The following is a 13,743-nucleotide window of genomic DNA, read 5'->3' as shown; positions in this document are numbered from 1 at the left end:
TTCTTAGCCAAAGCGGCACGAATTTTTGGCTAGACGCAGAAAAAGCCCGTAGAGATAAGGCCCATTATACACATAAGACATATATATGTGTGTACTCGGAGCACTTATGCTATAATATGAATGTGCACTTACACAAAAAAAGGCTCTTACATAAACCCTTCGTTAAAAATAACTTAAAGCGGTCACGTTTCGGATGAAAAAATCTTCTTTGCTGGAGAATTACAATTTGTTTCAACTTTTTTCTATAGAAATACAGTTTGTTTTCTTCTTTTAAAGGGTGCTTTGAGCTACTGCTGTAAAAATTGAAATTACATAGCTTTAAGAAGTTCTTATACTTTCCATAAGTGGAACATGGCCCAAGGCATATGAACATGGGCTCATTAAGCCAGAATTTGATTTTATTATATATTATATTATATACACTTCTAATATGCTGAGCCTTAATATTGTTATAAGCTCTCAATCTTATAGGCTTGGAAGTCTTACAAGTCCAGTAATCCTAGAAGAAATCTGAAAACATTGCAGACTAGAAAAACCATAAAAATTTCACTCTCTGATAACACTCTCTAGAGCCTTCAAACTGAACTAAAATTACACGAACTCTACAGCAATATTAGTTCTAGAAGGCAGTTGGAAGTAAGACAATACCAAGCACATAGATTAGTCTAGTAATAGAGCATGGCTAGTCGTGGTTCACTTCACTTATAGCTAGCTCGCTCTTCAATCAAGGGCTAAGGATCAAGTCTTATAGAAATTCTATATCATTCTCTTAAATTAGTGTCAGATACAAGACTATTCAGTTTTGCGCATTATGCTTGAAAATATTCCATATATATTCGCCAGATTTGATCTCTAAGCAAGATTTGAAACCATCAAATATGAATGCTTAGATTAATGTAATATAATTGGATATCCAAGCTGATAAAGCTTTCAAGCTCTAGAATTCTCTTCTTTTATCTGCAAATTTAGTCAGAGAAACTTTTTAGATCAACCTCGTTTTGTGCACAGCTTGACCTTGATTGGACTTTGGTTCTTTAGGTTCTTTAGGAAAAGCCAATGAGCTTCTAGTTTTGGTATGGATAAGTTTTTAAGTTTTATTGCATTTAATATATATAATTTAAGTATCTTAGTTATGTAGAAATAATTGTGTGTTTGACATTTTGCTTTTGGTACTTGCTGTTGTTATTAAGATTAATATAGATCGATATTCGATTTGATTTGGTTCTTAGATCTAACGGGATTATCAATATATTTTGATACTGAGCCTCGAGACGCAAGTCGAGGTAACCGAATGCAATGGGCTGTAGATGTGTATTGCACACAATAAAACTGAATGGTTCAGTTCAATATATATATATATGTATATATATAGGGGCAGATGGTTTCGCTTGGTATTTACAGCTAATCACAAGAAGACGAGCAAAATTTCCTTGTGCTTTACATTTTAGACCTCTTTATTATCTTCCGACTCGGCGACCATGGTCAGACTTCGCAGCGATCTGCATTGAAAAGAAAACAAAATATATTAAACAGAAATCAGAAATATATATGTATATATATTGTGAGTAAACTAATCATATGTAAAGACATGCGCTTTTCGTGTTAGATGAGCGTCTTGTACCAAATGTTAACTGATAAGCCTTATCATTGTCGGAGAGCACATGCCCAGAGCTACAACAGCTACAAAAGCTTCGCTTTAGTCTGTGTCTGTCTCTCGAGATTTGTGCATTGAAATGTTGAAAGAAAAAATGAAATACTTGTGTCTAGTTATATGTTTAATCTGGTTAGCTCAGGCCAATGCATGTAAGTTTGCAGATAGCAAGAGAAAAACGTGGAACTGTTTAGCTGATTAATTGTGCTTAACGTTTTCTTCAGCCACGGGCGATTTGCCCACATTTACGGGCGTTTGTGCCCTGCAGGGCGATTGGTGCTCCACCAGATGCCAAATAGCTGGCGGACGTGACGGCATTTGCAACAAGGTGCAGCTATGTGTGTGTAGGCCACTCTAGCGTGCATTTGATTAGAAACGACTATCAACAAGGAGCTTAAAGAAAACTTTGATATATTTACAATTGCGTATGGTTCTAAGGGCATGCGGTTGGCTAGAGCTACGATGAAATAAAATTCACAGATTCAATTCATTAGAAAACGATTTCGAAATATTCCACATGCATTTGTTGCCCACTGCGATTTACCTGGAGCGCTCGAAGAGCGAGGGATCGGTGTAGATGGGCTCACTTGGATCCTCGAACTGATGATTGCTGTTGCCGGCGGTGCGAATGGGATTTATCACTGGCAGCTGGCACATGCGAGCCAAATTGCTGCAAGTAGAAACAGATTTCGTCAGCTTAAGAGATAAGTGAACTGGTCTAGACCAGCTGTGCTTACCCTGTGGCAAAAGTCTTATGTAATGAGCCGCCAAACATGGACATGTTGGTGCGAAAAGCGTTCGAGGCGCGATTCGATGTGCTGCGATTGCTGCCAGCTCCAGTTCCAATGCCAGTTGCTCCATTTCCATTCGGCATGTGCCCAATTTCGGTGAAGCGCTCGTGGGTGCGTATCGAGGAGTGGGAGTGACCCAGCGAGTGTATGGGCGAGTGGCGATCTACAAGACGATTCTTCGATATGGATTTCCAGTAGCGTCTGCAAGGCAACAAATAGATAGCAAATATGCAACAAATTGGCTCACTAATTGCTTAGCTCACCTGTAGCCCAGTCCTGCAACTAGCGTAATGCTAAACAGTAGAATCATTAGCAATATTATAGCTGTGATCAGGCCATGATACTCAGCGGGCGTCATGCAAACAGTCTCCACTGGGGCTACCAGCTTGCGGGGATACGATTCCTTCTCAATTTCCTCGCGTGTCTCAAAAACCTGCAGGAATATTTCAGTTGAGCATCAAATCGATTTCGTAGCTATTAGCTGAAACCTACTTCAATCATTTCTCGCACTTGCTCTGGCTCTTCATTCTCCTTGGACTTCTCGCCCTCTTGCGTAGCATTCAGCTGCGCACCACTCATTGTGGCACTAACTGTGGTGCTGTTTACCACCGTAATCTCCTCCTCTTCATTATTGATAGCTTCCAGTGCCTGTGGCTCGGGGATTTCTTCGGTGAGATTCAAGCTGCGTCGTCTGCGCCCAAAGGAGGGCTCCTGACGGCCCGCCGGACCTGGGCAGTAGGCGGGCTGGCAGCCCTCGCGACAGGATCTGACCGTGGCCTCAAACACTAGGAAATTCGATTCAGGTATTTTAAAGGCATTGAAGCGTGCCTCCAGTGTGTCGCCATCGCGCAGCTTATCCAGCTCAGGGAAGACATAGGGATCCACAGGGCAGCTAGAGGAAGATATGAGTCAAGGCAAAAGTCTCTAGTCTATATATATATATATATCTTATACCCGAAGCGATCGATAAGCTGTATGCTGCGCCCGGAGTAGGGATCTCTGGCCACCACGTTAGTAGCAAATATATCTGTGACATGATTATAGCCATCCTGCGCCTCCAGACGGAATGTGAGGGGATCGCCCACGGCGATGGTTGTTGTGGGCCTGCCCTGATAGAGAATGCTCAGACGAACCTTGGAGCTCAGCGTGTTCTCAGCCGGCAAATATTCTATGGGTATGGGGCTGCCCGAACTGTGATAGCAGAAGAGAGTTAAGTATTAATCATCAACAGAGCTAATGACGATAATCATGGCTAATGATTACCCGGCGCCGATATAGCCAGAGCTGACGACCGCTTCGCCGGGGCCACGAAAGATGCAAGTGAGATTGTAGCGCTTATCGCGACTTGTTTGTACATTGTCCGAGAATTGCACGACTACTATATTAGTCAGCGTGTCGCCGTACTGAAAGATAAAATCAAGCGCGAGATCAACGAACGTGATTAGTGCGCAGAGTTGTGAATTTACTTACACGCTGTGTGCCGCAGTCTGGATAGCCCTGGGGTCCGCTAATCCGCAGTACATTGACAGTGCCGCCATTGCCACGGAAGAAGCAGCGATCGTAAAAGCCGTATGTGTAAATTCTACCCAGAAAACCCTCCGGCGTGCGTATGGTAAACTCCATGCCTTCCTCGTTGCATGTCTGCGTAACTGCAATGGGCAATTAGTCTTAGTCAATTGAAGTATAATAGATCTTCAGTATGGTTACCATCCATGCATTCGCCGTCGCTGCGTCCAATGCTGCGCTCGTAGAAATCATAGTTGGAGGCATCGAACGAGCCCGGATCGTGTATATCCAGCTCACGTGAATCGCGATCGCTTAGCTCGCAGTTGGGCGACTCGCGATCACGTTCACGGTCCCGATCATCGTAGCTGGAGGCGGTGTCTCTGCAAATTGAATATGCGATTGCGATTGCAGTTGCAGTTACATTGGCTGTTTCTATCTGTGCCACATCTCTTTCGCTTACCTGTAGTTGAAGCTGCGGCACACAAAGTCTCGACTCTCGATGCATTCCCGTTCGCATTGTATCAGACTCGGCACGATTAGAGCGCGTCGCACGAAATGACGTCGCATTTTGTGCCTGGCAGCGATCTGCTTGAAATTATCGCTCTCCTCGCAGCGCGTTATGGGCGGACGCGGTGGACCAGCGCCAACAGCTACGCCCACATGCGATGCCCCACCGTATGGCGTGGGCGGATGTGAGAGGCCCAGACCGAGACCAGGCAGCGGTATGGGCCTATCATCGAGGCTACTGCCGGCGCCACCTCCATAGGGGCGATTGAAGGGCGTGTCGTAACGGCCGTAGGGACCACCAACAAGTGGGCGACGCGCCGGCGGTCCATCATATTCGCGATCATAGGGCCCAGGTGCATAACGATCGCTATAGCGTTCCTCATAGTCGTAGTCATAATAAGGCGGCGGCCGATCTGAACCTGAATCCAAATATATATATATATGGCAATTAGTGGTAATCCTAAAATTATTCTGCTGATCTCATTGCAGTGTCAGGTTTAGAACGAGTTACTAAAAGTATGCAATTTTATATAGTGCAATGGAGTTAGATAAAAGCTCTCGATAACTCAATTATTTGCACTGAGTGCGCAAATTTAAAGCATTTTGGTACGAACTTGGAGATCATTCGTTGTAAAAGCTTTTTACATTTCAGTAAAAAAGTTTTGGGAATATACAATGCCATATTTGGAGTCAAGCAAAAATTCTTTATTAATACCATTAAAGAGTAAAATATTGAAGCAACTCGCATCTGAAACTAACTAGAGATCGGCCAAAAATGTTAACAATCGAACTTCCGGTCATAATTTTCAATATCTGTTCAGTAGTTTTATGGGTAGTCTTATTAGATGGGGTAGTTGATTAGTGTCCTGTACTTACCGGGACGTCTGCCTACGTCGCTGGGTCCTAAGCGATTGCCGTACTTGTAGATGTCAACGGGATAGCGTTCACTACCTACCGGAAAGCGGTTTGGGGTCGAGGCATACTTGCTGGCGCTGCCCGTGGGTGCTAGTGGAGCTGGCGGATATCGTTTAGCCGAATCCGGCTCTGGACGTCGAGCACTGTGCACAATATCATCATAGCGTCCGGGTGGCGTGCGCGAATCAGGCGCATAGGGATAGCGAGACGGAGGCATGGATGAGGGGCGATAGCGTCTGTCCGGAAATATGCTATCGGGTGCATCACGACCCGTGTAGCCACCCACAGGATCGCGACTCGGCGGATAGCGTGCTGGATAACGGCTGTCATAGCGACTATCACCATATCGTCCACCTCCGCCAAAGCCATACGGCCTATAGGGCGCATCATCATCGCTGGGGAAAGGTCGCGTATGTGGCAGATCGCTGGGCAGTGTATTATCATTGATGGCCGGATAGGGCAGCGGGCGATAGGGCAGCAGGTCACGATCACGATCACGATCGCGATCGCGATCACGATCCCGCTCCCTCTCCGGATAGCGTCTGTCTCCATAGCGATCGGGCGGATAGCGTTCCGGATAACGATCACGATCACGATCACGATCTCGTTCTTTTGGGTTAGTAAATTAGTTGTCAGTATCGATCAGTGGCAAAGCGTAGCGTGCTGTTATTAAAGGTTTTAGAGATATCAAACGACTTACCATAATCATCTGGATAACGTTCGTAGGGTCGACCCGGATAGCCCATGCCCATGCCTATGCCTATGCCATCGCTGCCTGGATAACGCGAGCCACCGAAGCGATCGGGTGGATAACGATCGCGATCACGTTCACGTTCACGATCACGATCGCCATAAGGATAACGATCTGCTAAGATATAAAAACTTATTAGTGCCATTAACTATGCTTTTATTCGAGTGATCTACCATATTCATTGGCTGCATAGTCGGGATAGCGATCGTATGGCCGTCCATAATCGATGCCCTCCCCCTGAGGCAGTCTACTGCCGCCGCCATGCGAGCTTGGACCGCCCATGCCAGCACCCGTTGACCCCGGACCGTAGCGATCGTCATGCTTGTTAGGCTGTCTCCAGTTGCTGCCAGAGTGATCACCAGGTCGCTTGGCGTCGTTGCTGCCACCGTGACCAACGTCGCCATCGGCGCCACCATTGCCACTGCCGCCGCTGCCACTGCCGCCGCCCACAACATTCACTAAGGAGTTAAAGATTAGTTCAACCATTCCATTAGCACTCGCAGCTTCACCACTTACACATCAGATTCTCATAGTAATCATAATCAGCATCATATATAATGCGCATGCCATCCTTTTGATTGTACCGACTGAGGCGACAAGTTCGAAAACGATCGCTATAAACTGCAGACCTGCAATTTGTTAAAAAAAAAAAAAGAGTTTTCGTGTGGGTTGGCACATAGGAAGACAGAAAACGAGCAAAAACAACAGAAAGACAACAAGAAATACAAGACAAAGAGTAAGACAACCACAACGCACCTGCACTGGAAGCTTGTCTGGCGTAGGCATTCGTCCAGGCACTCGCTAAGCGAACGGCCCGTGATCTCAGAGTGAAACTCGCCGCCCAGTCGCGAATTGCGGTAACGTTGGAATGCTGTATCTGGCCGACGGCCGCTCGAGAAGAGGTGCGAGGTGACTGAGTTATCTGGATAATCGGTGGCTCGTTCTGCAACGGGAATACAACAGTATACAGTATGCAGCTACAGCTAGAGCAACAGCTAGAGCAAATGGCAAGTGGCATAAAACGTAGACATAGACATCAAAGTGAAGCAGCAGCACAAGTCTTTATGGTCAGCGCTTAATGGCGCACTTAGCGCGCTGGCTGCTGTCTGGTCTTGGCTAGTCTGAGTCCCTGTCTGTCCTAGTTAGTCCACTCTGTCCAGTTCTGCCCTGTTTGCCATCGAGCCGAGGCGCTAACTTGTGTTTGGCCACTTACGATTATCGAGGCACACAAGATCATAAAAGTGATGTGTGGGACTGGAGCTAATGCTAATGTCATCCTTCTGCGAAATGGAATCCTCCTCAGACAGTATACACTGTTTGCTTTGGTCATCAAATTCAACTGAACGGCAAAAGTACCTGCAACAGTTTTGTATTTTTTTTCTTCGATTAGTTTAATGTGCCTTTGAAGTATCAAGTGCAGTCTTTACTTCTCGGCACGCAGACACATGGTCTGGCACTCCTCCAGCGTCATATTATTAAAGATATCCACTTCAAAGGGACCGCCCAGGCGCTTGTTCTCCTCCTTCACAAACACGGCCAATCCATCGCAGCGTCGCTCAGCTATAAAATTTAGAACTTAGAATCTAGATCAGCTTACTAGCCAAATTGTTTGAGCTTGCCATTTAAGCACGTATTCTCCAGATAGTCCGAATTGGGATCATCCTCCATTAGCTCTGGGTGTGTGCGTCGTGTGAATCGACTTAGCGTACAGGAGCGCATGGTCGAGTCAAAGTTAGCCGAGCGACACACAAATGAGAACTCATTGAGACACTTGTCCTCGCAGTCCGAACGATTGGCGGCTGTTATCTGAAGCAACAATATAATTACAACATGTTAGAATGGAGCATCCAAGTCTGGCATCAAAGTAAAGAAACCTCTCTTATACTGTAGGCTTCCTTACTTTAATCGCTTTGGATAAGGCATTCGCCTTCTGCCTTTATGTTCTATTAACTCCCTTCTCCTGCTGTGCCCACTCTAGCATATCAAAGTAAATGAATCCCTCTTCTCCTCTCTTGACTCTCTGCAGAAAGTTAGAATGGAAACTTCCTTCTCTCCTTACCCTCTGACTAGCTAGTCTACCTGCTACACTGGCTCCACCAGTTCGGATTAGAGCAACGCCTCTGTTAATCTCTCACTCACCTCCTTGATGTCGCTGATGGGCAGCTTCAATTTCTTGCGCGGATGTCGCTCGAAAACATATCGTCGACTGGGACACTCACGCTCGGGGCGGCTAGCTGCAATTAGTTAGATGAAGAGAGTAATTTGAAACAGTTTCAACACCCACACAGACAGACAAACTCTCAAACACTCACATGTCAGACAGATCTCGTTAAAGTGCACGCTGTTCGGCACCAGCATCAAGCTGCCAATGCCCTCCGGTCCAGCCTGCTCGGAGGTGAGATAGCAGAGTGACTCCTCGTATTCGGAGGTGCCACCGAATGAGGTGATCCGACTACCTGGCTGAAAGTCAAAGCTGGTACAGGTGCGCACTAGATTATTCGTGCCGGTGCGATCGCGCAGACACAGATCCTGACATTTCTCCAGCACTCGAAATGGTGGTGCAGTATCGCGCACCACATCGTCATCGTAGCCCTGCAGCTGCTGATTGGGCAGTCGCTCATAGAGCACGCGGCCCAGTCCATTCTTGCAGGTAGTTTGAGCTGTGAGTGGGGCGAGTTGGCTTAGACTTGAGCTAAACGAAGAATCTCTCGTACTTACCATAGCTCTGGCTCAAGCCTAGGCCAGCCAACGTTGCTATTATTAATATTAAGCGCAATTCCATGTCGCTCTAGAACTCAACGTACACTATCCAAAAGCTTAACGCGGCATTATTAGCACAAATACATTCAGTGGGCGATCGCGTGTTCTAGAACTTCTATATACATATATATATATTTCAATAATGAGCATTTATCAAACATGGTCGAATCAGTTCGTAGGCTAACCAAACTACAGCTCGACCTCAATAAGTGACAACAAATTTCACCAGTCCCCCAAATCCAACCCTCCCCCAATTGGAAATAGAACTAAAAAACATAGGCATATGCATAGTTAAATATTTCTAAGTACAGCACCATAATGTGCACAATGCGTAACGCCAAATTGGATCATTAAACGAATAGGCGAACAATGCTACGTGTAGCTTTGCTCATATCGATCCACAACTCCGGATGTTGCTTCCGGCTCATTGTAGCACTCAGCTCTATTTATGCTTAACACAATACGAATCCAGTTTTTAGTTCTGTTTTTTTTTTTCTATTTTTGCTGAAAAGGAAAACTCACGAAGCTGTCGCATTGACCTCAAAGGGGTTTGACTGAATCGTGGACACATTTGGTTGATGTGGTGAAATACTTAAAATGGATTTTCCCTGTTGAATGTAAAATCTTTGAGTAGAGTTCTTAGTGGATCAGCCCTAACGCCATTCGGCTTATAATGTTGGCGACAGAAATAATTTATTTAGTAATATAAACTTGAGTTTAAGCAACTTTTATTTTTTAATTAAAAAATTTTTTAAAAATATTTTTATACTTGGATTATGTGATTATCTTAAATATTTTTTATGTATTTTTAATATTTATTTAACATTTTATTATTTAGTTTAAACTTGTTTTATAGTGAATTTTTTATATAATTTATTTTTTCTCTTTTTATTACTTATTATTACATTAACTTTTTTTAATATTTTATTCTTTAATTATTTTATTATTGTAATATTTACTTTATATGATTTATTTTTTTCTTTTATTATTTATTATTATTTAATTTTTTAATTTTTTTATTATTTAAGTTTTTATCACTTCATTTACAATTTTTTCCATATTTTATTATTTAATCGTTTATTATTTAAATATTTTATTATTTAATATTTACTATAAATAATTTAGTTTTTCATTATGTTTTAAATAATATTTTTTATATTTGTTTGTTATTAAGACTATTTAAATTTTATTTTAGTTAATTCATTATTTTTTTTATTTAATATACGAATAATTAACAAAATTTACATATTTAAAACTTTTATTATTTTTTGCATTTAAAACTGATTTTTGTACACAAATTTTTAGGATCTAACTTGCAACATGTTTATCACACAAGTTTTAGTGAAATTGCTTTTAATTTTAATAAGCTTAGTTAAACTTTCTTTATAGCTAAATCGAACCATAAATATTTGCTATACATGTCTCTGATCCTTAGCAGATCCTAGCCGACTATATTTCATATAGCCGACTATTTTCATTAAATATTTGACCACACACCTTTGCTTAAGCCCGAAGGATCTTGGAATGTTTTAAATTTTCTATTTAATAAATCACTTAACACTTAATCAGAGTTTAACTCCGGGGGACGCACGACCAAAAAACTCGACCGATCGTTAGAATTATTTGCGACAAACTAAATTCGTTGGTCGCTTTGGCTTTGGGCTGTGGCTGCAATTGGATCGGTACATTACCTCAATGTACCATTAACATTAGCCGGCGGGCGGGGGTGGCAGCAGCAACTCCACAGCTAACAATGGTTCCAAAGAGGAATTAATTAGATGTGGAGACAACAACAACAAAAACTAAAAAGCGAACATAAAGTTCTAAATAATTTTGCTTTTTTTTGTTGTAAATTTCAATTCAAATGTTAATCAGCGCACAAAACTCCATCAGAGCAGAGTTGACAATGGACACACACGCACACCTTTAGGCGAGCTGTTTGGGTGTGTTGCACAGGTGTGAGTGTGCGTCGCAGTGCTGCCTCGATACAGCAAAACGTTCTGGCCCAATGTGCAGGCCGCACATTGAACGCTGACCATAATGACACCTGTGGGCGTAGCACACACATACAAAGATATATAGATATATATATAGGTATAGGTACTATATACTATATATGCTTCCAAATTCATGAACAACATTCGGGTTCAACTACTTTCCCAGCTTGTGTGAAGGGCAAGCGCGCTGCTCCAAAAGCCAGCAGCTAAACGTTTGCTGCGCCCGCGCTTCATTGTCTGCCAGATCGAAGCTCTATATATATATACATAGAGTTGACTGTGAATGCGCTTCACGTCTGAATAAGTTCGAGGCTGGAGAGTACACACACTCTCTTAGCCCAGCAGCGGTCATCGTCAATTGCAGAATTATTTAAATATTATGCGCTTTGCAGCTTGCACCTGTCGCTGGGTGTGTGTGGGGTGTGTGTAGCTGGTGTGTAGGGCGTGGCATGTCATGCAAATGCATTGACTGCACTTCAAGCCCTTCCACTTAACAATAAATTGGTTCCATGTTTCATTTGGTGGGCACTTTACAATGATGCTGAGTAGCTGGTAAATTTTGCCACTCTCTAGCGTGAGGTTAAGCTGCTGTTAAATTCCCACCTCGCAAGTTGTCAAGCTTGATCTTCGTTTGCCTTCAAGCACAGTGTCAGGTTTGATTATCTTTTCTCCAAATTGATTTCCCACCTGTGCTACCTGTCAGGCGACTAATCTGCATGGCAAAAATTTTATCAGACATTTGGCACACTTCTTGCATCCACTTCTTGCTGTCAATTCAAGGTGTTGGCCTTGTCATAATTATACATATTTGATAGACAACAAAGATGCTCCTTGTCGGGAGTATCCGGCTAGTAGATACCCTGCAGCACAAACAGAGTAGCATTGAATAAGGAAGAGTATAGTAAAAGGCCGTTGCAAATTGGTTTGACTAGATCAACTGTGAACTATTATATATATGAATATTATTAAATATGAATATTTATATATATATATATATTTATTTATATTTATATATATATCCAAGATTTTTCATGATATTAAAATATTATTTTAATGACTTGAAACTTTTACATGGCCTCACGCAGCAGAGCCAAAATTCTATAGCACTGCTGAAGTATCTGCAAAAGATAAAGGTTCTATATTCTCTGAGATCTATTTAAGTAATACGCACTTGACTTACAATTGAGTAGGTGGCCAGAGTAAAGGGCGGAAATGGCTTTGCCGCATAGAGCAAAGGCTTCTGAGATCGCTTGATCATAAATAGAATATTACGTTGTATAAAAACTGACCTGGTATGCCAGTCCTTCAGCTCAAAGGCAGCCTGAGCCACGTCTGTAGACTGATAAACAAATACTTAACATTATAATCGAGATAAGGCATATAGTTAGAGCTAAAACCCACCTGAGTGTGGACCAGAGTGCCAGCTAGACACCAATAGGACAACTGCACAAATGTAACGAACATGAAGATCAGAAACTTGGCTGCCATCTTGGGATCGCCTGCAGCAGCCATGGCCTCAAAGGTGGACATCGATATCAAAGCAAAGCTGGCGATCATTTGAGCTATGAAAGTGCCATGGAACAGACCATTGTTCTTCTGCACAGTGCTATGGAAGACAGTTAGATATAGATTAATACTGAACTCTGTTTCGACTTGCTGGAGAGATTTTTAAACTAAGATTGAATCGAGATACTCGAACCATTGAATATGTACTTGTGTATACCCTTATCTTAAGCAGCTACCAGAACTAATTCTATTTACTCTTGGGCCATACCCACCTTATTAGATGCTGATGGAATTGAATAATCCTTCGAAACTCCGCATGAAATTGTAAATCGGTCAACTGCAATTTGCCCAGCTTGTGCATCTCCAGGCAGAGTATCTTCAGATTGAGTGCAGTGTGCAGAAAGTTGTGTATGCCCAGGGTATCAATCTGGCAGATGGCCAACAGATTGAACTGCGAGGTGAGCGCTTGCCAAATGTAGATGAGCATATGCGCGCGTGGATGCTCTACGGAGTTGTGCCAGCCAAAGGGAAAAACCGCATGATAGGGCAAATCTCGTTCTGAAAACAAAGGCTGAACGCAAATGGCCACATTGAAGATAACCATAAAGACAATCAAGGCAAAATTCATGGTCGTTTCGACCAAATAGCACAAACGCTGCCAGCGACGTATTTCCACATTATCCGATTCAAGCTCAGCTAGCTGCCTGCTCTGAGTTGGCCTAAAGCAGCGTTCATAATAATTGAAATCCTCAATTAATTCATCGATTTGATTGGCACGCCAACAGACGTATAAGTTCTTGGTTACAATCAGACTTATCTGTGGGGGACAGTAGACTTCAAGGTTATGTGGCTGATAAAGTTAGTGTTGGTATAGCTAACCCCAATTATCCAGGCCATATCTTCGCCCATATCAACAACATTCGTCGACTCATGCATGGCAAATATAATCGGCAAGAGAAGAGAAGTCGAATTAGCCAAGAGTAAACGATTGCAGCGTTTGTAGTGGCTGTATTTGCCCAGCAGCCAGCGATTCGGATAGAGGCCCAATAAACTGGAAAATACAGCGAATTAGTTCAAATTTGTTCGTCTCTTTTTTCGGTCAACACTTTGAGCCATAATTTTCATTCAGCCATACACCAAAAACGCACGATTGTAGTTCAAGGCAAGGCGTGGCGGTGGCTGCGATTTTTGCCTAAGAACCGTTCGATATTCGTTAAAGAAGCCGCTCAGCAGGCCGAGATATGCCTTCAGATCCCCATTGGCCATCGTGTCTTGGCGCTCTAACTGTGTCTGGCCACAAGAACTCTCAACGGCAATTGAGCTCTGCTCCATCTATATCTCTGCCTTATATATGTGCCA

General features: G+C 43.1%; 3 protein-coding genes across 3 annotated transcripts; 1 reads left to right on the top strand and 2 right to left on the bottom strand.

Annotated features, from left to right (window-relative positions):
* Positions 1 to 1,379: 1,379 nt before the first annotated feature.
* On the bottom strand, positions 1,380 to 8,903 carry LOC111604461. The gene is given in 21 exon segments (XM_030225234.1): positions 1,380 to 1,499; positions 2,196 to 2,321; positions 2,389 to 2,643; positions 2,706 to 2,875; positions 2,935 to 3,334; positions 3,397 to 3,633; positions 3,706 to 3,845; positions 3,913 to 4,091; positions 4,150 to 4,328; positions 4,409 to 4,874; positions 5,332 to 6,033; positions 6,071 to 6,235; positions 6,295 to 6,579; positions 6,638 to 6,750; positions 6,878 to 7,064; positions 7,335 to 7,477; positions 7,549 to 7,681; positions 7,741 to 7,927; positions 8,261 to 8,355; positions 8,434 to 8,781; positions 8,840 to 8,903. Coding segments are annotated over 21 exon segments (4,629 nt in total). The 3' UTR covers positions 1,380 to 1,444.
* LOC111604470 lies at positions 1,712 to 2,126 on the top strand. Its single transcript, XM_023322556.2, has 2 exons — positions 1,712 to 1,803; positions 1,876 to 2,126. Exons 1-2 carry the CDS (start codon positions 1,734 to 1,736, stop codon positions 2,007 to 2,009), a joined length of 204 nt encoding a protein of 67 aa, XP_023178324.1. The 5' UTR covers positions 1,712 to 1,733; the 3' UTR covers positions 2,010 to 2,126.
* Positions 8,904 to 11,945: 3,042 nt separating the features above from the next.
* LOC111604613 (odorant receptor 47b) lies at positions 11,946 to 13,743 on the bottom strand. Its single transcript, XM_023322727.2, has 6 exons — positions 13,520 to 13,743; positions 13,264 to 13,435; positions 12,657 to 13,201; positions 12,280 to 12,484; positions 12,059 to 12,217; positions 11,946 to 11,996 (listed from the first exon to the last, which is right to left on the bottom strand). The coding sequence occupies exons 1-6, from the start codon at positions 13,714 to 13,716 to the stop codon at positions 11,946 to 11,948; spliced, it is 1,329 nt and encodes a 442-aa protein (XP_023178495.2). The 5' UTR covers positions 13,717 to 13,743.

The sequence above is a fragment of the Drosophila hydei genome, unplaced genomic scaffold, assembly GCF_003285905.1.
Source record: "Drosophila hydei strain 15085-1641.00,03,60 unplaced genomic scaffold, DhydRS2 tig00008125-arrow-arrow-pilon, whole genome shotgun sequence".
In the NCBI taxonomy this organism is placed as follows: Eukaryota; Metazoa; Arthropoda; class Insecta; order Diptera; family Drosophilidae; genus Drosophila; species Drosophila hydei.
The sequence above is the reverse complement of the archived record's forward strand: the minus strand, read 5'-3'. Positions and strand labels throughout refer to the sequence as shown.